General features: G+C 52.1%; 6 protein-coding genes across 6 annotated transcripts, besides 1 other annotated feature; 3 read left to right on the forward strand and 3 right to left on the reverse strand.

Annotated features, from left to right (window-relative positions):
- Positions 1-2,103: 2,103 nt before the first annotated feature.
- On the reverse strand, positions 2,104-7,052 carry CTRU02_209920 (golgi complex component; the record flags this gene model as incomplete). Its single annotated transcript, XM_036720734.1, has 2 exons — positions 2,104-6,651; positions 6,729-7,052. 2 exons carry the CDS (start codon positions 7,050-7,052, stop codon positions 2,104-2,106), a joined length of 4,872 nt encoding a protein of 1,623 aa, XP_036587574.1.
- Positions 7,053-7,609: 557 nt separating this feature from the next.
- CTRU02_209922 (uncharacterized protein) lies at positions 7,610-8,659 on the forward strand (the record flags this gene model as incomplete). Its single annotated transcript, XM_036720736.1, has 1 exon — positions 7,610-8,659. One exon carries the CDS (start codon positions 7,610-7,612, stop codon positions 8,657-8,659), a length of 1,050 nt encoding a protein of 349 aa, XP_036587575.1.
- A 480-nt stretch (positions 8,660-9,139) lies between these two features.
- Positions 9,140-10,628, reverse strand: CTRU02_209921 (ring-8 protein; the record flags this gene model as incomplete). The annotated part of the gene is made up of 2 exons (XM_036720735.1): positions 9,140-10,271; positions 10,333-10,628. 2 exons carry the CDS (start codon positions 10,626-10,628, stop codon positions 9,140-9,142), a joined length of 1,428 nt encoding a protein of 475 aa, XP_036587576.1.
- Positions 10,629-15,030: 4,402 nt separating this feature from the next.
- Positions 15,031-15,513, forward strand: CTRU02_209923 (uncharacterized protein; the record flags this gene model as incomplete). The annotated part of the gene is made up of 1 exon (XM_036720737.1): positions 15,031-15,513. The coding sequence occupies one exon, from the start codon at positions 15,031-15,033 to the stop codon at positions 15,511-15,513; it is 483 nt and encodes a 160-aa protein (XP_036587577.1).
- A 2,556-nt stretch (positions 15,514-18,069) lies between these two features.
- Positions 18,070-18,171: a sequence feature (Protein overlapping with rRNA (CTRU02_209924, KAL0935333.1) was converted to a misc_feature.).
- An 811-nt stretch (positions 18,172-18,982) lies between these two features.
- CTRU02_209925 (cyclophilin type peptidyl-prolyl cis-trans isomerase/CLD) lies at positions 18,983-20,588 on the forward strand (the record flags this gene model as incomplete). The annotated part of the gene is made up of 5 exons (XM_036720738.2): positions 18,983-19,020; positions 19,397-19,422; positions 19,845-19,990; positions 20,107-20,244; positions 20,388-20,588. 5 exons carry the CDS (start codon positions 18,983-18,985, stop codon positions 20,586-20,588), a joined length of 549 nt encoding a protein of 182 aa, XP_036587578.2.
- A 1,953-nt stretch (positions 20,589-22,541) lies between these two features.
- On the reverse strand, positions 22,542-23,816 carry CTRU02_209926 (uncharacterized protein; the record flags this gene model as incomplete). Its single annotated transcript, XM_036720739.1, has 1 exon — positions 22,542-23,816. One exon carries the CDS (start codon positions 23,814-23,816, stop codon positions 22,542-22,544), a length of 1,275 nt encoding a protein of 424 aa, XP_036587579.1.
- Between the last annotated feature and the right edge of the window lie 1,867 nt (positions 23,817-25,683).

Raw genomic sequence — 25,683 nt, forward strand, 5'->3', positions numbered from 1 at the left:
CAAGAAGACAAGCTAACGGGTTTCCCGAGTGCCAATGCAGAGCTAAAGACACCAAAGGATAAAGGTTCAGTCGGCAGTGTCAGTAATGCCAATTCTGGCTAAATAAACGCCTCACAAAACTTGGAAGTTCAACACCCGGGGCAAAACTTGTATCATCCAGATAGATGGAATAACGAAGAGATAGCTACCACGTGTTAGAAGGTATAATACCGGTAAATTAAAATCGCTAAAGCAACTGCGGGTGGATCCAAAATCCCTTTAGGGAGTCAATATTGGATTAGGAGATGACGTTGGAGAATTATTGGAGTGCCAGTGGCAGATGATGGCTCAAGCGCTTCGTCCGATGTTTTCGGGCCACCCCGGTCGCCCCTATCGGCCCGCACCCGATGTCTCCGCCAACGATCCCCCGGAACTCTCCGGACATTCGGTTTGGTCTTTACCGGTTGCTTGTGGTGAACTTTTGACGCTTCACTCTCTTGTCGACATAAGGACGAACTAGCTGAACACAGCCGATCGGTAAGGCTGTATTGGATATATTAGTATCAAATAATGAGCCAAGACCTGCCATCCGCCCATGGACCTAGCAAAGAATGTAACCCTTAGGCCTCATGCATTATAGCCCTAGACTTAGCGTATGCAAGATGTTATGATGGAAGTCGCTAAATCAGAACTGCACCTGCATGTAGATGAATAGTGACAGTTTCTTAGCTGTTTCCAATGTTCACACTTGCCCTCAGCCTCGACCCTGGCGCCAATCAGTTCGGTTCATGGCTAGAATCCAGTTATTGCCGCAAAGTGTTTCCGTGTTCATTGAGCCGGCTTTCAAACAATCTGTAAACCGTTTGCGCCTTACCTTCGAGGGTATCGTACCGCTGACGGACCATGTTAATATCGTAAAATGAGAGACACCTCGGACGCTGAAGGAATGTTTATGTGGAACCTCTAGGGAAACTACAAGAGCGCCAACAGTGCCAGAGATTCAAAATCATTGTGAAAACGGCTAACTGATTGCTTTACGATTTTCGTAAAGGGCTAGAGCTATTACGAGTGTGATTCGCCCCCTTAGAACCCTCAGCATTCGGCGGCCCTCCGGGAGCTGCTGCGTGGGGCTTCTTGCTCGCGGCGCCAGCCACAACTGCCATTCTCACGATGGCTTCACAGCAACTGGCAATGGCAAACTAGATGTGTAAACTGTATTTCAACTCTAATTGGCAATAAGCCAATCCGAGAAGGGGGGCAGATTTAAGGTTGAACTAATCCGCGAAGTGAGTTTTAGCCATCACATGACGAAAGAAGAAGAAAAAAACGTCCGTGCATGGCATCCTTTCCGTTGTAATATCGGAGCGCCTGCTCCAGGAGGAGGGCTCCGATTCATATGGACCAAGAGCTACTTCGGAGCATTCCACTATGTTCCATGGGAATGCCCAAATTAGAAAGCGGTGGTGTCCGATGTGGGAAGAGTACTACGATCTGGATCCTTTGGCAGCAAACCTCGGCTTAGCCATACCCATGGAAAGTGGTGAAGAAGTGGAGACAAGTACGTCAACTAGGATGGGTTTCAAAAAGCCCCAGGTGGCTCATAGACTAGAGTCGCATGGCTGAAGACCATGGAAAAAATGCGATGTCAATAAATCTCAAGAGGAGCAGTCAGTCAGACGGCCGTTATGATAGAGTTGATGTACCTAGGATAAAGACAACGCAGACGCGCTGGCATGTGTATACCTTGCATCGCATACCTATACTTGCGTTGGTATTACTTTAGAACACAACCTTTGTTGGTGCCAAAGCTGTAGCCGGCGGCTGGTGAGGCAGGATAACCTCCATCCTGCGTGAACTGTTCAAGCGAAGTCAAACCAATTTGAACAACTAAGTAGTTAACACCACCGGCTTCGCCACAGCAAACGGCAAGTAAAATGGGAACGAGACCAGCGACATACATGCTCCGAATACAACACCATTAACGAGAAATAATGCTAATTGAAGGAGGTGCTCTAATTGCAACTCTCCAACGACAGGGGGCAAAGATTGAAGAAAATCAGAGATAATCAAGTGCCATTCATGAACTCGTAAGTTTGTACATAGTGCACAGAAAATATAATTCATCTACCCATCAATCGGACACCTGTACTCTCTCGCATGGCTCTCAATTCTGCGGGTCTCTCCTTCGACCTCCGGTCGAGCCTGATAGGCATCCAAACAACTCCGGTGATAAATGTGTCTGCAAGCCAGCACGACCAACGGTCCGAGCGGCTGCTCTTTGGGTCTTCCGACAGCATCGTTCTGCCCATCGATGTCCCCTTCTGCTTCTGCCTCCATGTCCCCGCTCGTCGGTCCTGGTACAGCCGCTGCCGCTTTGCCCTTCCCCTTTGAGTCGTACACAACCTGGGACGCCTCACCTGCCACCGGAGATGCCTTGCCTTTGCCACGCTCATCCGAAGCAGCGATTTGGGCCTTCCTATCGGCCTTGTGCTGTTCGTCACGAGCTTGCTTCTCTTCCCAGGCTTCGAAAACGTTTCCGGAGACGCCTGGGCCCCATATGCGGCGACCGCAAGCCTCGCACGTAGAACCTCGCGGACGCCATCCACGTTGCCGGAGGTCGACGGCTTGCTTGACATTGACGAATAAGCTCCGCTCCAGAAGACGGTTTGAAAGCCGCAAGATAGACTCTTCGTACGCATATGCCGAGAATATTGAAGCCAGCACTGAGCGAAGATCCGCTAGGTTGGGCGACGATGCCGCGGCCCGAGTCAAAAAAGCACGCAAGATACGTAGGAATGATAGATTGCTTCCTGCGTTGGTCAGAAGCCGACCTCCAGCCTGAGCTCCCGCAGGACTAGATGTTGTTGTAAGAAGAGCCGTGAATGTGTGCTGCACTAAAGATCGCAAAAGCGCCAAGAGCTTCTCCTTGTCCAGGTTGTCCAAAGGCTCTCTTTGGGCGTCTTCCTCTGACGAAGTACCATTTTGTGCAATGCTTGACGATTCGATAGTAGAAGATATGGACCGCGTCGTCTGCACTGCAGCATCAATTAGGCTCAACCAGAGCTCTTCATCCGGTGACAGTATTTCCGTAGTTGATTTCGACTTTCGCTGTTGAACACCGTTCGCTTTTCTCGACGACTTGGTTTGGCCTTGACATAGCCAAATGCCCACATGAACATACTTTTGCAACGCTCGCAAAGTCTCTTCAGCTTCCGACTGCAAGCCATTTGAGCTTTGCCTCTGGGCACTGGTGAGAATGCCTTGCAAGGCTGACTCTAGGGTGCCGAGGTGCTTCACAAGCCTGTCCATGGCATCCTTGACTTGACCTTCTCGTGCCATGAGAACCACGGCAGCGTCGATCACGCCCGTCTCTTCCATAGCAGGCAGCAGAACGTCCAGCCTAAGATTCACGGACTGCACTAGGCCGATATAGTCTGATACATGAGATGGATCGTACTTGCACATGAGCTGAACGTAGCGCTCGATGAGGACACGATCGGGGCTTGCGGTTGGTTCTCCGTCTCGTGTCTCGGGCTCGAGCAACGTCCGTAGGTAAAAGAACTGCAGCTCCGGTGCGTCTGGGGCAGAGTCGAGCACGTGTTGATGGATATCCGCAGACTGCGCTGCTAAGACCATCGCCGCTTCGGGTGGGTTTATTCCGAGGAGTTCCCTGGCGTTACTTTTGATTGCTTCGAGGACGTCTTGAACCTGTCGGTGGTTCAGGCCACTGTGTGGCCGAAGACAGTCGCCAATGCATTCAAAGACGGCGTCCCGGTCAGCGGGGTCTTCGAAATAAGTCTGGACAAGCTTGCCATACTGTTTGTCAACCTTGTATTGCCTTTTCAATATCCGATAGAAGCCCGCTTTCTTGAACATAGGAATTAGCGCGTTAACATCGGGTGGCTGATATATCGACAGCAAGTACTCGGCACTGAGTTGCGCGTCTTCGGCAAGGTCAGCTCCGGGGTAATTGCAAAGCCCAGTGAGAACTTTCATAAGCGCTGAGCCGGGGAAAAGCAAATATTGAGGGAACTTTGGAAGATTGCGAGCAATGAACATATCGAGATAAATGGTGTCTTCAGCTGCGAAGTCGGCCGGATTCATAATCTCCAAGAGAATGGAAACAATGTATTGCCGATCGACAGTAAGCCCGAAGATTTGCTCCTCGGGGACGTCGCCTCTAATGCCGCCATTGACCTGCTTCTCGGGAGAGTCATTCAGAAATGAGTCTTCAAAGGCTTCGTTCACAGCGCTCAGGAAGCTTGGGGCATCGAATTTCAGGATCAACCTGAGGTATGGAAACGACGGTTCGGTATGCTGGTCGGGTCGAGTAAGAAATCGCCGGCTGCTTCCTTTAGGCCATGTCACGCTATTGCCTGAAAACAGAAACCAGTAAATCTCAGCCTTAGCCTTCGAGGCGACTGCATCATTCATGGCTTCTCCAGTGGGGTATACTCTGCCCGTCAAAGTATACGAGAGATAGGGGAACATTTTGAGAGCATTAACACCGTAAATTTCGTCTTCCATGTTTCCGGAAGACATGTAATCGCCATTACTCATAAGAGGCAGCAGCAGGGTTAGTAAGTCAATCAACGGCGTGATGTAGTCGTTCAATGCCTGATTCCAAACATATATCAGCGCGTCGTAGAGGCTGTGCTGCTTGCACAGGAGGGTAATCTGGTCCAGATCAAGTGTCGTTGTGTCCATGTGCACGATCATTTCCTCAAGACGGCTCTCCCATCCTTTCGTGACGTAATGGGTAACTGTAGCCTTGACAATACTCGGGGGCACAATGGTAATGCTTTTTTCAAGAATGTATGGCTCCATAGTCTCGAGGAAGATACCCTCCACGCCGGCATCCTCGTACCATTCGTACATTTCGTCAAAGAGGAAGTCGATGTCGCCGACACTATGGCAAGCGGTAAAGCAGATTTCGGCCAACTCTCGGAGATGGGCGTCATCGGCAGCAGATCTGTCTCTTTGCCGCTGCGTGAAAGCGTACTTCAGTGACGCTCTCATAATCTCCATGAGCTTGTCGCGTACCATCGAATGGCGCAGTTCAGTATCCTCAGGCAAACCAATTGTAAGCTTATCAGCATCACCAGTATAGTATGATGTGCCCAGCTGAATAGCTCCAACGTAATCACCATTCTCCATAAGAGCAATAATACGATCCGCCCAATTCGATAGCGAGCCAATGGAGACATCATTGAAACCAAGGAGGAATATTTTACCTTTGTAGGTCTTAAAACTCATGTAGAAAGCATCAGCGACAACGCCATGCATAGACGTATCATCTTCATCCAGTTGCTCCACCAAAGTATGCAACTGCTTGGAGAACAAATCGGCATGATAGATGAATTTGTTTATGAGATCAAAACCCTCCGTCATGCGCATGCTCCGATCCTCAAGCACAATCAAGCGCTGCGTTATGGTCAAAACGGTGAGGACGGAACGACTGAGCCATTGGACTGCGACGATGGCCTCCTCACACTTCCACCTGCTCCGTGCCTTGAACTTCAAAGTTGGCGGCTTATCCTTATTCTCTGACGGTATTTCGTCAACGTCTAAGACGGTCAGGACATTGGACCAGCAGTAGACTAGTTTGACTTTGGAGATGTCGCTGCCTGTGACAGGGTCTGGAACCTTGAGCTTCACCGCAGGGAACCACGCCAGACAGCCGGTCATTGCGCTATGATGTGCGACATCTTTTGGTCTTGCTGATTTATGCTGTGTCTGGGCGACGGGTGTTGTAGACACAATAACCAAGAGGTATGGCGTCAACATGGCTGTCAAGCCCATTGTATCTGTCGCGCGTTCCGTATTACCTAGCGGCAAGGGGCTAAATGCCAGCACAGTACTGGGCTTCAGTGATTTTCCAGCCGGAGGCGCAGCATTCGGGTACCGTCCCAGAATCCTCGTAGTCTTTACAGTCCTACCCAAAGAACCAGTGCCTCTTGTTGCCAAGTGCGAAAACGCCATGCCCCGGTCATCTGCCGAAACAAGCGCAGTGTGCCTGGTTCCTAGGAATCCGAGATGCGTGACCGCGACGCCAGGAAGATGCCCATCCATAATACGGTTTTGCACTTGGGATTGGTCCAAGTGTGGAATAGAGAGGAACGGCCTGGACGCTCGATTTGTCTCCCAGGTGAAAATGCTTCCGTTTGCATGTCCACCAGCAATGGTGGTGTGATCTGCCGATACAGCAATCGCGGTGATAGCGCCTGACTCAACGGCCTTTGTGCCTGGCCCGATAATGGTCTTCAGGACCTGGTTGTAATCAAACATTAATATTATTCCCTTGCTGGTCCCCAGCACAATTGAGGCGGAGACAGCGATGCAAGTAGGGGTGCCAAAGTTGCGCTTGCCAGCCTCCGAAAAGGCCTGGCCGTTGAGTTTCTTCAACCTCGTCCATCGTACAACCTCCCAAGGCGGGGAAGGGGTGTCAGTATCTTCGCGATCGAGTATTCCGGAGCTGAGAGATGCGGATCGGCTATGGCCGGAGAGGAAAGCAGGAGAGGATGAACGTGGGCTATGAATGAAGCTAGAGGAGGAGATGCGGGACTGGAAGCGGCGGTCGAAGGGCCGGAATGATGGGGAGGGACTGCTAAGGCCGGGTCGGGATGCTACGGACGGAAGAACGCTGCTACTCGGAGAAGATATCACGGAGCCCTTGGGTCTACGGTTAGCTTGTGCATTGTAGAGCTGAAAGCTTCACTTGCCTGGACAGACGGCGAGTCGTCCGGTACAGACAGCAGGGAATCGATAGGGCTCCCCACGCGCTTCGGCGCCGCATCAACTGATCCTTCTTCCGAGACATCGTCGGCTTGTTCTCTTAGTATTTGTCGATAGCGATTTGAGATGGTCCCATTTTCGATTGCTGGGGATGTGTTGGATGCCTGTGTCTTGTCATCGTCGTCGCCGTCCAAGGGTCCGACGATGCCGTCGTTGTCCCTCTCGGCATTTACGGTTTCCTCGTCGCTGGAGGCTTGCACGTCCGCAGAGGACCGGTCTTCTGGGTCTGCCATTGTGTCTCCAGGTCCATCATCTCTGTCCGTAGGTGGTGGGGTCATCAATGGCGGTTCATCAGGCACATAGCTTCCGGTCGGGCCAGAGAGTTCGTTTTGGGTTCGGAAGCTTGCTAGTGCTTCAACAGGGAGGGACTGCAGGAAGAGCCTAGTTCAATCGTCAAGCTACTGGAGAATAAAGAGAGCTAACAAGTGAGATGAAGATCACTTCGCTTTGCGATCCTGCTCTGAAGCTTCTATTGGACGAAGAGAAGCTGCAATATCAATGGTTGATCAGATGCATTCTGTAGGAGCGCATTACGCAGTTGGACGCGCACAGCCCACGCACCTCACAGTTCCAGGTTCCAGGTTCCAGCCACCAGCCACCCGAGCTCAAAAGCGGACCGGAGTTTATCCGGCGGGCCCGACATGCTCGTTCAGGACAAGCTGGTGGGCCTTATAACTTACATCACAGGTTCGTGCTTCACTGTATATCGGTAGTACTCCGTAGCACTGCAACCAGCCCCACACTTCGCGAACCAGGACCAACAGCGCATCTCCGAGTTCCGGCAGACCAGCAGTCGCATACTTTCAACAGCAATATCCAGGGGCAATCCTTTGCAATGTCTTCGATTGGACCACAACTACCCGCACACCTCACGAAGAGGAAGCGCAACTCAGACGATGAAGGCGCAGACTCCCCGCCCTCGAAACAATTCCGTAACGTCGACGAAATCGATCTAGAAGATGACTCGGATGATGATGGCTTTGGACCAAGTGCCACTGGCGCAACATCAAAGGCAGACGCGCCGACAACAAAACCCTCTATCGGTCCTACCATGCCCCCCTCAAACCCAACAAATTCCAACGAAATCCCACTCGACGACTCCGAGTCGGAAGACGATTATGGCCCGTCAGCTACTCGAGCCGCTTCACAACCAGAAGCGCCGAAATCTAAGCCGGCAATAGGCCCTACTCTTCCTCCGATACAACCCATAGGTCCTACGCTCCCTTCAGCAAATCACCAACCAGACGATAGCGATGCGTCTTCAGATTCTGATGACGATTACGGCCCGGCCCTCCCTTCCTCAACCACAGCAGCGCAGCGAACCCAAGCTGCAGCAGTCGCGGCAGCCGCAGCAGCGGCCGCCGGTCCCGCAGCTCCTCAGCGCGACGATTGGATGCTCGCACCACCGACGCAGTCCGGATATCAAGAGCGCGATCCGACGAAGCTCAAGAACCGCAAATTCGCAAGCGGTAAGTCATCTGCTGGTGGTGGAGGTGGTGGGGGCATAAGCAGCATATGGACCGAGACACCAGAACAGAAGCGCAAGCGCCTTGAAGATGCTGTTCTCGGCCGAGGAGACCAGGACACTGGATCAAAGCAGCAAAAACCGCGTCGCACGAGGGAAGAAGAGGAGCGTGACATACGCATCGCCGAAAATATTGCAGCATCGCGCGGCAAAAGCATGTACGAAGAGCACCAGCAGGGGAAGCGGAGCGGTGCAAAGGCCGGGAAGGACGAGGAGGAAGAAGACGACCCGAGCAAGAGGGCATTCGACAGAGAGAAGGACATGGCGTTGGGAGGCAAAATCGGAACGGCACAACGAAGAGAACTGCTCAATCGTGCCAAAGACTTTGGTGGTCGGTTTCAAAAGGGATCGTACCTGTAATACCCGCGTAAATTTTTAAGTCTTTCCACACATGCATCATTTCATTTGGGTGATCACACAAGTAATGTTGTCACACATTAGCAACTGAAATAAAATTTGTGAACATTGTCAATTGTCATTATTCCATGTCGAGTGATGCCTATGTCGCCGCAACTCCGCCGCTCCCCTTTAAATTCCAGAGAAACCAAGCCAAACCAGGCCACCTAACTGTAATGCAACCCCCCTTCCCTATACCGCGTTATAGCAGCAGAATCCTCCATCGTCCCCTTTTACTCCTTGGGGCCTAGTCCTCCTCCAGACACGTTATATGTAAAGGTGGGTATGAAATGCGGCGTCGTGAGCATGTATAGATGCAGTCAACATCGCAGTCTATGCTGAGATCTGCAAATTGGTCTCTGGGGTATGATGTACACGAGTAGCACAGCAAAAGAAAAAGATCGCAATCGCTTCTTATGAGCGATACTGTTACTGTATATGTTTTCACCGCGCCTCCGTGGTAGCGGCAGCGGGTGCCGGTGCGGTTTGAGTGCCAGCCTCGAGTTGAGACGGGGTGACATTCGCACCAGATGCAGTGGGAGAATCGGACTGAGTCTGATCGCCACGGCGAAGGGGATTACGGAAAGCAGACATCCTAATACTTGAGAGCAGACCACGAGACTCCTGGTTCTCAGTGACTGGCGGTGATTGTGGAGTGGTTGGGGCCGCAGTAGAGACAGCTTGCTGTCGTGGGCGGCGACGACGGTTAGAGCGGTCGTTATTCTGACGGTTGCCTCTGTTCCGTCCGCCTAAGCCCACACGGCCGCTAAGGCTATACCAAGCGGCAGGTGGAGCGTTGGGCATATTTGTACGACTGGCCGTCCGGGCCATGTCGCCAGTAGCATTGGCGTCGCCATCAGGGTTTGGGCGAGGCTTAGGGGTATAGTAGTCGGCTTTGCAGAGCGGGCAGCAGGCTCGGCGGCTCGTAAGCCAGGGGTCAACACAGACAGCGTGAAATGCGTGACCACAAGTAAGCCCACGAATGTCATCATCATCCTCTAGCGTATCGATGCAGATGGCACAGGTGTCGCCGCTGGTAGCCATCAACTCAGGTGGCAGAGCGGCATTAATGTGCTCATCGTCCTCGTCGTCCTCCTCGCTATGAACACGTTGAAGAGGTGTTGCAGATGTGGGAGATTGCACATGAGCGTCGGCGTTGGCGTTTACAGTTGGCTTATCGGCCTCCTTCTTAGCTGCGTCCTCGGTCGGCTTTTCGGAAGCAGTAGCTTTGTTTGCGGTGGCGGTGGCGGGACGGTCATCAGTGGATTCCCGCTCCTTGGAGGGCAGCTCGGGTATGATGCCTTCGACAGATTGAACGCTGTTTGCTCGACTCGGCGGGGCGGAAACACCTCCAGCCGTAGGCAGACCTTCTCTCGCACGTTCGGACACCCAGGCTTTGTACTTCATCATCGGAAACTTGTCGTTGACCTCGTCCATCGTCATCAGCTTCTTCTCGCGACGACGACGATGTGGGCGAGGCATGTTTTCAAGGTTGATAGGCTCGCCATCTTCATTGAGACGCATAGCACGGTTACGGGCGTTGTAGCGGAAGCAGTATTTGACACCGACGATGATCCTGTAGCCTGTGTTAGAAGTTTGTCGTGGAGGGAGAAGATTTAGATGGTAAAAAAGCTCACCAAAGGTTGGTGAATACTACACCAAAACCAAGAGCAACGAAGAAGAGCAACGGGGAGCTCGAGGAACCACCGCCGCCACCACCTCCTCCACCTCCTCCGCCTCCGCCGCTGTTACCAGTCGGAGTGCCAGTAGCCTGAGAATCAGTGGTAGTAGTCGGTATCGCTGTTGAAGTCTCGATGGATGGTGTTGAGGATGCCATGGTGGGGGCGGCCGAGGGAGGCAGGGACGATGAGTCCTGAGCCTGTCGTACGACGAAGCGCGAGACCTCGACGAGGACCTGATTGATGACAGCCATCTCGAAGGGAAAACCAATGGGCCGGGTCGTTATCGTTAAATAAATCGAACACCAACGGTAGGTGATGTCGAAGGGATAATCACGGTCGGGGGAGAGGCGAGTTCATGGATGGATTGATGGAACGAGGCAAAAGCCTAGACATGAAATCCGGACGCCGAAAGCAGCGTCTGTAGACGGAAATGGCCAACCTGAACCCCCGGTCGCATGCGGCCTGCAGACGACACAGTCGCTGGGGGGAAATGACAAACTCTGGGGAGAAAACCCAGAGAGCTGATTTTCCAATCTACTCTAGCTGTGTGCACAGCTTAAAATGTGAGTAGATGGAGTTGAAACGAGAGGAAAATCACGACTCAAAGTCGGACGGTGGCAGGTAATAGTTGACAGAAGCAGGCAAGAGAGTGCGGAGTGAGGGAAAGTGCAGGTGGAGTGGGATAAGTATGGAACAGAAGAGTGGGCCTCTCACTCTCTGACGGACAGGACAGTAACACAGCCCGGTCGGGTCGACGTAAAAAAATAAAAGTGGAAATGTGAGGCGGCGGGCGGGTAAAGAGGGAGGGAGAACAGGAAAGGACCCAGACACACCACACCCTCTAGGCTTGAAGTAGTAGCAAGCCAGCACACTGTGGCAGCACCAGTAACAGCACCAGCACTGAGCGAGCCTGTGAGGCGTGAGCAGAAAGGACAAGGAGGACCAGGGGGGGGACACTAGTCAAGCAGTCAAGGAGGGCAGGAAAGACGGGGAAGAGCGATGGAACGAGCTGCAAGATGGTACTGGACAAGGTTAGACTGGGAGCATGGGACTGGATGCAAGGAGGTGGAGGGAAAGAAAGAGTGGGTCATCCAAGTCCCCCAGGCTGGGCGGAGAAAGGAAGTAGTCACTGGGAGGGAAAGTGTTGTTGTTGGCTGCACACTGTGTCACTGCGATCCCTCCGACAATTAGCATTTCGAATCTGGACACCAGTGCACTGCTCTCTGGGCTGCTTGCATCTCTGCAGCAAAACCCATACCCTGCCAAGAGGTGAGTGAGTGAGTGACAAGAGACGTATTATGAGTGTGGGAGACACATGAGGGTGTCGTAAACCAGGAAAAACTCTATGTCGATGTGTCTCTCCTCCTCCTCCTCCTTTTTCACTTTCAACAGCAGCTCCGACGATGATGCCTTGGAAAATCGAGGCCAGCCACTTACTCTCTACACTACACTTATCAGCCCAACCAACTCAGCAACCAGCAAAAGCACCCACCTATTTCCTAGGCTACTGGACATGGACATTCTTGAGTCCGGGCGGGCAGTCAAGGACATGGACACAAAGCCCATCAGTCACCTCGTTTCCATTTCACGGGATGACCGACCTATTCTCATTTGGGTAAGATAACGGGACGCTAAGCACAATGTGAGTGGTGGGACAAGAGACTGAGGTATGCTACCAGTCTTTTTGAGGACTAGCGTCATTACTGCTAGAGTGATCACATTCATACGTGGGTTGCTCTTTACAGGTGCAACGGGGGGCTTTGGCTGGGGAACCAAGAAAGAGGCGGGGGAGCCAGGCAAGAGGCACAGGGCCTAAGACGTGCTGAGTGCAGGGGTCAAACACTGAGCAGACCCTCTGTTGCGCTGTACCTTTCCTTTGCCCACCAGTCCCGGCCCAGAGCGACATGCAGATATTTTTCTTGGCTTGGCCAGAGGCTGGGCCATCTTCTCACTATCTTGCTTCTTGGCACGGCCTATCTCTCAGCTACCTTTCGGGTGGGCGTTACCTTCATCGTAATCCAGTCAATATACGGATACTCGTCCATGGCCTAAATCGATTTCTTTCGATCTTTCTTTGTCGCCATTAATTCGCTCCCGAGGCTGATACCAGCCGTTCCAGGACCCAACGGGTTTCTTCTACCCCTTATCCTGGAGGAAATCTTACGTCGAATCAAGGGGTACAATGTGATGCCGATTTGATACGGGGACTCAGGCACGGGTCCCCCAGTAAGGTACGGAGTACTGCAAATGCGTCGCCATGGACCTCCGAAAGGCAGGTACGCTGTACCTCCCTCAGCATGCCTGAGATTCATCCCGCACAAACTGCACTCCAACACCAACGCTGGTCGAGGGGCCTTTCCTTGTCCATATCGCAGGGAATAAGGTATCCGTGCCATCATCAACCCGCCTCCTTCTTTACCACACACCCAGTATTAGTATCCAATAGCACCATGGTCGAGATTCCTGTCAATCGCCATACATCGCCATCTCTAACTATTGGTAAATCAACGCATGGCCCTTTTTTTCAAATCAAACAAAGACCTTTGTTTGTCAACTTGATTCAGTCTTTGGCCTTTGTCGCAACACGATAGACGGAGTCGCTCAGCAGCCACCCAACCATCAACCTCACCATCACCGCTAACCGCCCCGGCGCCCCAGTCCGATGCGTTGGTGATCCCCCAAAGTAACCCAGGGAAAGAGTGGGGTTAGGACGGCGGGTGGGAGAGGCCGCGACACCATGCAGCAGAGAAGCAAGCTCAGCAGCACCCTAGCGCGACCTGACGCCAGAAGGAAAACTGGTCAGGGTGGAAGATGGAACACAAAGGCTCGGTTGTTTCGTCCCTCGCCAACTGCTTGCCCGAGCTAGCTTCACTGCGCAAATGGGGCTCTTGTTTGTCCCCTAAGACCAAACCAAAGAGGCCATTTACCAGTCCATGACAGGCCGTGAAAATAAACTGGGATCTGGGCCGTGGTTTCGCGCTGCAACCAATATATTATTCAGTGCCACGCGTATTACATTATCAAGAAAAAAGACAGCCTTTAGACGCTGTCCGGATAAATCACCTTGACCCGCTTGGTATTGCTTCTTCCCGCCATGACAGTCTGTTTTAATTCTGCTGCCCTGGTCTTCGCCAGCAATAAGCAAGTCCTCCAGCTCGTGTGTCTAGGTTATTTCACCGTCAGGGATGCCCCGCAAAAACCAATGTCATTGAGTCAAGTTCACTGTCAAACAGACCATCGGATCAAGAAGCCTCGGAGGCCGAAACGCTAGGTTGTGCCTTATTAGTGCAGTAAGCTATTAACATCTCAGTTCGGTGTGGCTTTCGTCGGCAGCCTGTCGGCAGGTAGACACTAGGCTCTCCCGGCCCGACCAAACCAGCACGCACAACTCAAGGCCCATGTCCCTCATCTTCACCCAACCCAGGGCGACGGCTCGTCTTCCCGCATGAACGGGATAGAAAGCACAGCACGCACGTATGTGCGCAATACGAAAAGAAGTCATCCACTTTAACTAACACGGAATACGACGCTCATAATTGCGCCGCATTGGAAGGTGTCCAAACACCTCAGGCATGTTTGAATGGAGAATTTACACCCTAGCGTAGCGCCTCCGACACTCAATTAGTCTGCCCGAAGCTTAGACGAGCAAAACCACAAATTCCTCAGTTCAGTCCATGACGAACAAAATACTTGCCGGTTACCGTTGCAGCCACTTGAAAGTTCAGACGGCCGCAGCCGGAGGCGCTAGGGCCGACGGGCAACCGATTTCACCTCATCTTTCCCAATGTTTCAGCATCATCAGACAAAGACGACGCTTTTCGCCACAAAGGCCTTCTCCTGTTGTCTGCTAATTACGGCACTTGAATCAAGCACCGTCAATGCATTCCTCCTTTGTCGGTCTCAACTTGACTGTTAGGGCCCTACCGTTCAGTAACTCAAAGGAAAAGGAGCATTTACGTCCCTTTCGGGTCCTAGTCCGTTGGCTTGTCAGTGCCACTCACCTTATCCAAGTGTCAAGTAGCTATTTTGGCTGTCAGTGTACCCCGGCTTGGCCTTAGACCAGACATGTCAGACACAACGGAATATACAATAGCGCTATACTGGGTGACTGGCAACGCAACACATGCATGTCTCGAACGTCTTTTCAGATACTAAGCCGCAACTACCTTACGACACTCTGGTCAGTCGAGACACCGCTCTTCGTCTCAACCCCTTGAGTCCCTTGGAAACGCCCAGGCTCCTTATTGGTAAAGCTTAGCCTTCGTTGGGGCCAGGCCACCCTCGCAAGCGACGTTGAGGTGGCTTTTGTGGCTTATCGACATGGTTTCTTCTACCAAATGGAAGGGTTATAGAAATGCAACAAGTTTCTGTTGGAAATGGTCGAACCCGGTGTCACGTTAGGGCACGCCGACTGATCCGTGGTTAACAGCACGACAGTATGAATATTTAGTCTTTTTACGGTGTGTATGGGGGTACAGCCGCTGGCGCTCAAGTAAGCAGTTGACGCTGACCGAGGTGAGTGCCGTAAACTCCGGACACACCATCGCCAATCCCCGCTGTTGATGACGGCGACAAGAACCGCTTGGCTCCCGTTGATTCGACTATCTCTGTTGTTTTGCACCTATTTTTTTTTTTTTTTTTGGGTCCATGGCCATGTCCAGACCTACGCCTCGGTGTCAGGCAACATCGCAAGCGGTTCCCTCGCCTTTCGACCCCAAGATACATTGGCACACGATCTACACGTATGATGATTACATTCGGCAAATCACTCATCAATGCGTGGAAACCCGTTCCTGGAGTGTATGGGCAAACGGCCCACTAAAGTCTGATGGGGCAGCAGCCTCAGAGGAAAACGAGGATGCCGCAATGGCTGGCTGTGTAGTTAATGACCAGGACCCTGAAGCCAGCCAGGATAATGCCATCATTATCTTCCCATCCATTGGTTTCCAGTGGACCCGAGGGCTCTACTTTAGTAGACAGCCACGTTCGAGATCTTTGTTGGAATCCAGTGGCTGGCACCAGCCAAACACCATTATTGTCTCTCCGCAGGAGTACCGGGGAATCGTGGTTAACTACGCAGCTTACCGGCAGCTGAATTTCAACTCTCCGCAACACCATCTGGCCATTTTCCAGTGAACGTTTTGGCGGCAAAAGAAAGACTGTTCGTTCCCGGGGGTGCTTGACAAATGGTATGGTACGAGCAGAGATGCAATCCCAATGTTTAAACCCAAATAAAAAGTCACACCACGAATCTGCGAACGACTCGAGACAGGTTGTCTTCATGGCAGGAATGAGCGTGTCATCATGTGCACTTGTGGTTGTCTCTTCCAAGGGACAAGACAAAATCATGAAAAGACTCATCAGTTCAATGTTGGCACGCGGCATCCGATTTCAAATTGTAAATCATTCCTCTTAAACCGCAAGTCATAGGCCTTGGCTACTAACAATGTCGACCCCTGATACCCAATGGACTTGATGACCTTTGCCTCCCGTCGCGGCACTTCGGCTTGACGCAACTGTGATCACCTCGTACACGCACACGCAGGCGACCTGTCAGCCCGGCCATACGTGGGTTATGTGGGGAGCCGTGTTCGAAACATAACAGGGCTCCAATTGTGTAAGGCCCTACGTGCCACTACTGGACAATTGTTTTCGTTGCAGCAAAATAGCCGGATAGAATTGAACGTTCCATGACGCCAATTGGACGTTGGCCGGAGTGGATGAGGTCATTTTCTATGGAACCCCAACTCCTTTGTATCCAGCCCCTCTCACTTCTGTTTATCCTGCTGGGGCTGCCGATCTTTGGCGCCGCGCCATCCGGGGAGCAGCCTAGACTTTGTTCACAGTCGAGATTCCTTTTGTACTAGGGCACGAAGTAACCTCTGCGATAACGGCGAAGCCCTTGCAGCGGCAGCACACTGACGGAGGGTTCGATCCATGCTGTCGAACTTAAGATTCCGCGCCGCCCGACGACGGCACTTGTTTGTGTTGGCACCACGAGGCCTCCCCTCTCTGGATTTCATTGAAGCCTTTCTAAAAGATGCTTTCCGGCTTTTCCAGGCTACGGCGCAATTTTTCTTTCTGATCATGTGCGATGGAGACAACGGGAGGCACGGAGTTGGAGGAGAGAGGACATCATGACCCCCCCCGTCCCCAGCCTCGGCCAAGAATGGCTGGGGTGAATAATCAATCAACCCGAAGTCCGGTTACGCGTCCGAATCGTGGGCCGTTTCCCGTGCCTTTGATTCCTTGATTCCCACCCCCCACCGGTCTACGGTTTGCTCTCCAGTTGTGGGGTTTCATCGTGACCTAGGATGAAAATCCTCTCCGGAGAGAAGTGCGGACAGGCGATAAGACGAGGGGACTAGTGTAAACCACACTATGCCTAGGGCAACACGGCAACCAGCACGAGACCGCGTATTGTCACCAATTTGATCATCCTTGTCAGCATATAGTAATGGTTATGAGTGAGCAAAGAGGGTCTAACAGAGCCCACCTTTACAACATCAGAACCGTGATAGACAAAGGGAGTTCCCTGCGAGTTTAGGTCGTAGAAGAAGAAGCTCTCTAGCGCAGAATAGTTCGCAATTTTTCTGCCCAGACAGCCTTTTTTGCCTTTTGGGAAATGACTTATGCCCATTGGCACTGGCGTGGTGGCTGACCTGTTGTTTCAATTGTGGCCCCAAGCTGCTTTCAAGCTTTTTCCGGGTGAAGAAACTTGTGTACGGCGGCCCCCTTTTACTTACTCATGGAAACTCCCAAGCTACCAGAAAGAAAGAAAAAAGCTTCGGCCGGTTCAACGTCAGTTTCTCATTGCATTATAGCTGACATATACATTGGCTGTGTCATGTAAACAGCAAGTGCACTACCCCGGTCGCGGAACGGATGTTGTCCGTGCTAGGGGAGGCCCGGCAGAAGACGAACCTCCCGAACATTGTACCGCAAAGATCTTCGGCATGCTCCTTGGGCTGAGGCCTTGAATACCATCTATTTTGGCAACGGTGATCTTAGCTTCCTTGAGGGAGAATTTGGTAAAGCGAATGGAGATATCCTTGATAATAGCTGCCGATCGCGGTTTCGGAGACACGTGTTTCCCCTGGTTGAGCGATGATCAACATTTGCTCTGGTCGCTGTCGAGTTTAGACGAAATGGCGGGGAGCGGGGATTATGCGCTCATGTATCACGTAGTTGAAGGCCATCTGTCCCTGACTTGGCAACTGGCTATGTCAACGTCGTCGGTAACCAAGGTACTATAATTGCCCGGGCCTAGTGCAGAGCCTCACAAGCAACGCTATAATCAAAGGTTGAAGTTCTTCTACCTACGCTCGTTTTTGTGCGGAGCTTGCTGAAGAAGTAGACATGGCCAGCACGCTACCTACGAGTTGAAGACCCGAAAGAGCTATTATTGCTCTCGGTAAAAACTGATGCAGGCCCACGCAAAGGTGAACCCACTTTCCAAAGACTTGAAGCCAAAGTATTACAAGCCGGGTCCTTACTACACTGCCAGGCTAATTAATAGCTTACTCCGAGGGCCTGCTTTACTTATCACTTGTCCTTAAATGATGCCTTCAACCGGTGACGAACAACTGCTTGTCACAAGTATCAGGAAGTGAGCAGCAAAAAACATACAACACCGGGCATTCGCCGGTCGTCACCGACCCGACTACTACTCCAGCCCTCATTGGCTTATCTATGGGAGAGCGGACGGGATCCCGAGTTTTCCAATGGGTATGGTCGTATGTGACGGTTTGCGTGTGTAGTGTTGGTTATGAAGCTATCGTGAGGGGAAAGTGAGTTGAAGTCAGGTCTTGGCAATGTATGTGGAACCCGACAGTTCCAAGAGTCTTGCTTCTTGTGTGAATTGGGATTCCCGTGGTATTATTTTTTAGGCTAAGTGACATGTGATGATGGAACGCTTTCGTGTGAAGAGTTTGACTGTGAGACTTGAGGTGTCAACCCTTTCCAGAGGCTTCAAGGAAACTCGCGGCTTGGGTATGTTGACGACTAAGTGACACGGCTTTTCAGAATTACAAACAAGAAAAACGTCACAGAACAGGAAACCAGTAAGGAACTAGAAATCTTATGAGCATTATCGACCTTGTGTTGGTGACTGGTCTCCAAAGTCATACCGCACACGTCCTTAGAAAGCACTGTCAGAATCATGATTTCCAACCTGCATAGATGAGATTTCTCCGCACCCAATACGCGGAATAGAGAGAAAATGGGCTTTTGAAAGCCTCGGATTTGACTGAGGCATTAAACAAGCCCCATGAAAAAGCGGTGGCCCATTTAGGTAGGTCTCTGAATGCACTCCGCTCAGCCATGCCTCCCGCGGTGCCCCGGACAAGGCTGTACCCATTCTTTTCCCCCGTTCCGACAACTCGGCTCCCCCCTCTCAGTTCCACTTCTCACCCGCCAACGAATCGTCTCTCCAACCAACTCAAATACAGTGTGTTCTCGACCACCTTTTCCATCAGTTCCGAACACAGCCCCTTCCCGGGCGCGCGGAAGACGACCAGACACCACCAGCAAGAGAGGCAGAGCCAACCGCTCACCTAGTTTTCCCAAACCCACACACACGCGCGCGCACACTACCTAACCAGTCATGCCTCCCACTAAGCTCCCGGAATCCGGCAACCCGCTGTAAGTGAATTTTTTTTTCTCACTTTTGGTCCCTTTCGTCCCCTCTCATTTTCTCGAGCCTGGTTTTCCAAGCACCGCACGGATTTGGGATACTCCGGGCCTTGGCTGGATCGAGCTCCGCCTCTCTCCCGCCTTATCTCATTCACAGCTTCCACGAACAGGGACGCTGGTCCCCAGTGTGAGTGACATGGATTGCGTTCATCGTGGTGGCTGAGGTCCACGCGTCCACTCAACCCAACCTCATGAGCGGGGGAAAGACCAAAGGGAAAGGAAAAATAAAGATAAAAAAGGGTCTTGAATTACCCCGACTTTTCTACCCTGCGTCATGCCCGCCTTCTGCAGATAGCACCAAGGGGCTAACGAATCGCGTCAATAGGGTGTTTTTTGATATCACGCTTGGCGGTATGTGAAGACCATTCCATATTGGGAACCACCTACTCCCAATTGCTTCTCGGCGGTGCGGGGAGCGAAAGAGGGGAACGGGCTCGGCGTCGGATGGAAAGGCATACGGGCGGGCAGACTTGTCTTGGACATTTTGAAGCCATTCGCGGGCTTCATGCACGTGGACTCTCGCCCAGATGGACGGTCTGGACTAAGAGTTTCGCCCTACATGCCCCTCCGCTGTCACAGTTCGGGCGGTATGCTGCTGGAGGGTCCAGGCCCCATGATGCTTATTCCTCGCTGACGGGATCGTGGCATTGGCTGTCCCTAGCTCCGGCTTAGCTCCCCATTTGGCTCCCGGCGAATTCTTACCTGCTCCCCGGCGCCCCGGGAACTGCGGACCCGAGTCTCCCGACCATGTTACTGACATTCATCCTGTGTAGGTGAGCCCCTAGGTCGCATCACCTTCGAGCTCTTCAAGGATGTTGTGCCCAAGACGGCCGAGAACTTTCGCCAGTTCTGCACCGGCGAATCCAAGAACTCCATGGGCCGGCCGCAGGGCTACAAGGGCTCCAAGTTCCATCGTATTGTAAGCTTTGTGTCTTTGCCCAGTCAGCGAAGGCTACAACCCGCCGCCGAGATGGAGGCTTGGGGGAGGCTTAGATACTGTAAGAGTACGTGATGCTGACGATGGTTTTCATGTAGATCCAAGGATTCATGTGCCAGGGTGGTGACTTCTTGAACGGCGATGGTACTGGTTCTATCTGCATCTACGGAACCTCCAAGTTCGCAGACGAGAACTTCAACCTGAAGCATGACCAGCCAGGCTTGCTCTCCATGGCCGTATGTTCCCCTGACATTCCGATCCCACCACCATCCTCAGCTTCCTTGCCCATCTCAACCCCCATTCACTTGTGCTGCTGCGCCTTTTTCTTGGAGGCGCTGCTCAATGTACCCCCCATGAAACTTTGCTAACAACCATACAGAACGCGGGCCCCAACACCAACGGCTCCCAGTTCTTCATCACCACCGTCCCCACCCCCTTCTTGGACAACAAGCATGTGGTCTTCGGCAAGGTTGTTGACGGCATGGATGTGGTCAAGATGATGGAGGCCACCAAGACGGGCTACCGCGGTAAGGATCAGCCTAACCAGGATGTCGTCATTGCCCAGTGCGGTGAGATGTGAAGAAAAGAAGAAGAAGAAAAGGCCGCGCTGCTTCGAGAAAAGAGACGATCGTGAGAAGCACGGGCCAAACCTGGACTCGACGTTTGAAGGACAGTGATGGGGCACAATAGACCTGGCCATAGGCTCCCAGGACTATGGGTCCAAGGGAGATGTCCATTTATCTAATAGCCATCAAGCCTAGTTGAGGGCAGAAGAGTCTTGGCTTCAGGCTTTGCCGAGGAGTTGGACTCATACACATCCTGCATCTTCAGAACTAGAAATGGATGACAAAATATCAGGAAGCGTAGCAACAATGTCCTAGCTACAAGCCAAGTTTACGATATTCTGTCTTTACTGGTCTTGTCCGAAAGCCTGCACGACCAAGCAATGTCTCGAGGAAGTGTACGTGGCCAACACCTTTCGTAAGGTGCAGCGCAGAGTTTCCTAAGGCCTGAAGCCATGTCCGCGCAAATTCTGGTACTTGATTCCGCACAGGTTTTGATATTTGATCACCGGTCTCGATTATACGTGACAAAAGTAGTTGAGATGGGACCTGCAGACGCCTTTCCTTGAGCTAGTACTGGCCCCAGAGAACCTGGTGTTGGCCCATGAAGATGATACGTTCTTGTGTCACCTGTGACTCACTTCATTCTCCTCGTCAACATGTTCTCCAAGCGAGCGGCGGACAGCCCGAAGAATACATCTATACCCTCGCCATAGATATGGCAAACAACCCTGAAACACGGGAAATGCCCAGCGGCTATGAGGCAGATGAAGTTTAGAGCGGCTACGTTCCGTGGGCTAGGTTGCACGCACCCAGCTCGAGACCGGTGTCGCCGATAACTACTGTACCATCGCCGAGACAAAGCAAATAAACCTCTCACTATGGTCACAAGACACGGCATTGCCTTGGATGGTTTTTAATATTATACTTGAAGAGTACTGTCGGCCAGGCTGGTGTTGACGGTTCGGTTCTGGGATTGAAGAATGCCATCGCGTCAGAGAGTTGATCAAATTGTGCGGCTATGAGTACAGAGAATATACGTTGCTAATTCAGGCATCCCTCCGCCAGAGGCTACATGCCAGAGCAAAAATGGAGTCATCCAAAGACTGGTAGCTTTGTCGCAGAAAAGCCTTGCTTCACGGTCAGGCTGTACCTCGCCTTCCACCTACAGCACTTGGTCACGAACCCAGTCACCCAGAGCAAACCCGATGTGTTATAGGAAAGCACAAAGATGTGAGTCTACTTGATTTCATTGCACTGAAGCCTCTAGCTCAGTGTATCTACGGACCATGAGTTCTTTTTCCCTAAACTGTTCCCCCGGGCTCCATTCCATTGCTTGATGCCGTCAACCTGTGTCCCTTAAGTGCAGCGTCAAGCTACACACCCCAGGGGGGGACAGAACTCGAATAACCGAGAGGAGACCTAAAGACAAGAAAAAAGTCTTGATGAGGGCCAAATGCCCGCAACCTGATAAAATCTCTGAAGAAGAAAAGAAAAAGCGAGGGTGGTATCATCCGAAAAGGTCAATCCCCCTAAACGCCCCAGGACATGCCACTTCCTTTGTAACCCATGCTGTAAAACCTGTTGTTTCCCGCCTCCAAAATCCGTGCCTAAGTGATTCCTTGTAAAACCCAAATGCCGGTCGTACTCCATTAGTTCTCATGATCGTTGTCCAATTCCGTAACCGTGAACCCGGAAAGATGAAAAGAAACAATGCCCTGTATCCTTTGTATGTACCGTATGGCCAAGTGGAAAAGGAGAATAATGCCCAAGAGTGGTGGAAGTTGTCGGTGAATGCATAGGCCGTAAGCGTCAATGAGTCATAACGCAAGAGAAGGAAAAAAGAAAAGATATCAGTCGAACTTGGATAGTGCCTGCACGTTCAAGTAATGGAGCCCCGCAAGCTATGCCTGTGAAGAAAACCATCAAAGGTATCTCTGACAAAGCTCAAGTCCGGGGATTTCCGCAAGTTAAATGCGCTGGTTGAAGTTCCAGGTGTCCTTGCCGCGAATGTGGCGGCCCTTCAAGAAGGGAGTAGGACTAATGGAAGCCTGCGCAGCACCCTCGCCGTCGTTGGGGTTCTGGGAAGGAGTAGGAGTCGGCTGAGGGCCGACAGTGACGGTAATCATGGAGTAGAGAGTCAAGGGAGCAGCCGTGACAGTGACAGTGCGAAACTTGTCAGAAGTGGGAATAGGAGTGGGGGTTGGGGCAGAGGAAGGGGGGCCGCTCTGAGTGCCATTGTTGGGGTTCGAGCCAGCAGGGGCGTCATCATCAACGGAGACGATGAACTGATTCTTCAGCTGTTCTTTGATTGCATTCTCGTTGTAGTTGATCTTCTCAGGGAAGGAGAAAGCAGCCAAGATATTGTCCGCCTGGCTAGAAACCTTGTTGGAGGTCGAAGCCACCTTAGCAGTGTTTACAAGCTTCTCGCCTTGGACCTTGATAGTAGAGCAGCTAGTGTAAACCTCCGCGGTGGTAACATCGTCAGAAGTAACGGCGCGCTTGTCACCCTTGAAGCCAGAGGGAAAGTCGGCGAACTGGCCATCCTTGGAGTTTGCGGCGGCGGAGGCCGTGAGAGTAGGCCAAGACCAGACCCAATAGAGGGTATATTCAGAGTTCTGAGAAAGGTCCTCAGGAAGCTGGACAGCGGACTGGCACCATATGTTCATGCCCATAGGGTTGGCAGCCTGGTGGGGGAACTGAGCCTGGCGCTCCCGAGAAATGGGCTCGTCGTTGATTTGATGACACTGACCATCATCGTAGTTGCGGGTAGCCAAGAGTCTGCCACGTCCATCGCCACCCTTGCCATCGGTAGTCCACTGGCGATGAACATCGAAGAGAGTGTCATCGGCCTTGGGGTCAGTGGTGCCGTAGATGAAGATGGTGCCACGGTTCAGGGGCTTGTTGGGGGGGGAGTTGGGGATCGTGACATGTCCGTTCTCCTGGTAGCGAAGGGAGACGAAATCGCCAGGAGCAGCGGCGAGATGAGGGAAATCGGGACTCTGCTGGCCTTGAAGATTCTGCTTGCACATGGAAAATCCACCCTCGGGCATGCGGTTGGTAAAGAGAGGGTCGGAGAATCCTTTTTCGCGACCAGTCCAACCGTTGGAGAAGCCAGCAGGGCCAACAAGAGTGCCATTGGCAGCAACGCGGTTAAGCTGCTCAACCCAAGTGTGAGAAGTGGCAAGCTGAGGAGCGCCCAGCAGGCAGGCCATGACAAAAGCAAGAGTGTTGCGACGCGCCATGGTGAATTGCGTGATTTTCTGGCGAGAGACAAGGGAATCGTGAAGAGATATTGAGGTATTTGTGTTCGAGAGGGATAGGAAGAATAATTCTAGTGGTTCACAACGTGATAATATTGTGTGAATCTCGTGGTGTTTTTGTGTGAGAAAAACAGAGAAGAAGGCCTGAAGAAAGAGGGGAAAAAAAATAAGAATGAGAATGGGTGGTTGTGAACGGGAGGAAGGAGGTGGACAAACCGGGAGAGGAAGGTTCGTGTGTGGGAAGGAGCGAGAGGCTTTCAAGTCTTCCAGAAGAGTCGAAGTCTGTTTACTATATCGGTTTTTCGTGTCTGTATCTTTGCGACTACCGGGGCAGAACTTCCAAGGTGTTTTAAGTACGACGAAGATTCTTAAAAAAGAGGTGTTGTGTCGAGATGGTCCGGACTGTGAGCTGAACAAGACCAGATGAATAGACGTTGTGATGAAGGTGTAAGTTTATTCTGTGATTAAGACGTCCGGCGCAGTCAGGTACCAGCTGAGTCAAGAACTGAAAGCTCAAGAGAAAGAAAACAAAAAAGCGGGCGGCCTATTGTGAGACTACATTCAGTGAATGATCGTGACCAGTGGTGAATTCTTCTTTCAGGTGCCACGTGGTGAGAAGGGCGGTGGTGAAATTCGAGGTGGTGAGAGTGAACAGTGGAGTTATCGGAAGAGGAAGGAACAATGGGACGGATAAAGGAAGGTGCCTGCCTGCCTCAAGCGCGCACACCAAAGAAAAAAAAAACAAGGCGAGATTAAATGGTCTCGATAATGGGCCTCAAGGGAAGGGAAACAATGGAATTGTTTCTGCCTTTTTTCCCTAATTAGCGAGGCGGCCAGCACAAGAAAGAGGCGTTGATGGGTGAGGAAGGTAGGTCAGGACCACTTTGGGATGCGAGGCCGGGTTGGACTTAATATCATGACTGTTACCCTCTCATCTGGCGCCTTACCTTGGACATCCCTACTCATACAGACTCACACTTTTTTCTCTCTCTTCATTTTGCTGCTTGTCGACCGTGGAGGAGGATCCATGATCGACGGAAATGGGACCCGAACGACAGGCAAACAACCATGCGGTGCATCTTAGTCGTCGCGATCCAAAACGACAACGGTGGAAGCACGCGGGTGGGATGGCACTCGGACAGGGGGATCTAGCCAAAGAACGAGCGAGAGTGCTCGACGGCCGGGGGGTCGGCCATAGGGTCTGACGGGCCTCGTTATGGGACGAAAGACCAGGGAAAGGAGCGCATGTTTCTGGTAGGAGTAGGTGGGCGCCAGTCGAGCTGGATGTGAAAAAAGGGACCCAGGGTTGATGTTTGACAAGGAACTGTTGAAGTCGAAGTGCCAGTCTTGGCTAGGCAGGCTCGTTGACGGGAGATGGCCTGCGCTACGCCCAAGCCTGGGCTTGAGTGGGTGCCCTAGTGGGGCGTTGGCTCCGAAGTACTCTCTTGGGCTGCTCTCCCGCTGTAAGGTACCGGTCCTCGTGGGGTCGCACCGATCTGAGTAGCCGCCATGCTTTCAATGTGCCAGGGGTGGCCAGCGAACCCCGAAACATGTACCTCCTCCGCAAGAAACGTATGGATATGGTACTTCGGACCCCATGCTGCACTGCAAAATCTGGAACAAGGGGCTAGCGCTCCTTAGAAGCTCAATGCACCTCATCCAGTAAACCAGGTCCATGCGGCCCCTGCCCGAGGTAAGCGAGCTCCAAATGCAAGGACCCACTACGACTCTGAGTGGCAGGCGCTGTCCGGGACTTTGCGGCGCCTGTAAAGATAGTCCACAAGAAATGGAATGAGCACTGGGCAGCCAGGTTGACATTCGCACATCTGCACCACTTGGGCATCACTCA

Source organism: Colletotrichum truncatum, assembly GCF_014235925.2.
Source record: "Colletotrichum truncatum strain CMES1059 chromosome Unknown Contig_0006, whole genome shotgun sequence".
Lineage (NCBI taxonomy): Eukaryota > Fungi > Ascomycota > Sordariomycetes > Glomerellales > Glomerellaceae > Colletotrichum > Colletotrichum truncatum.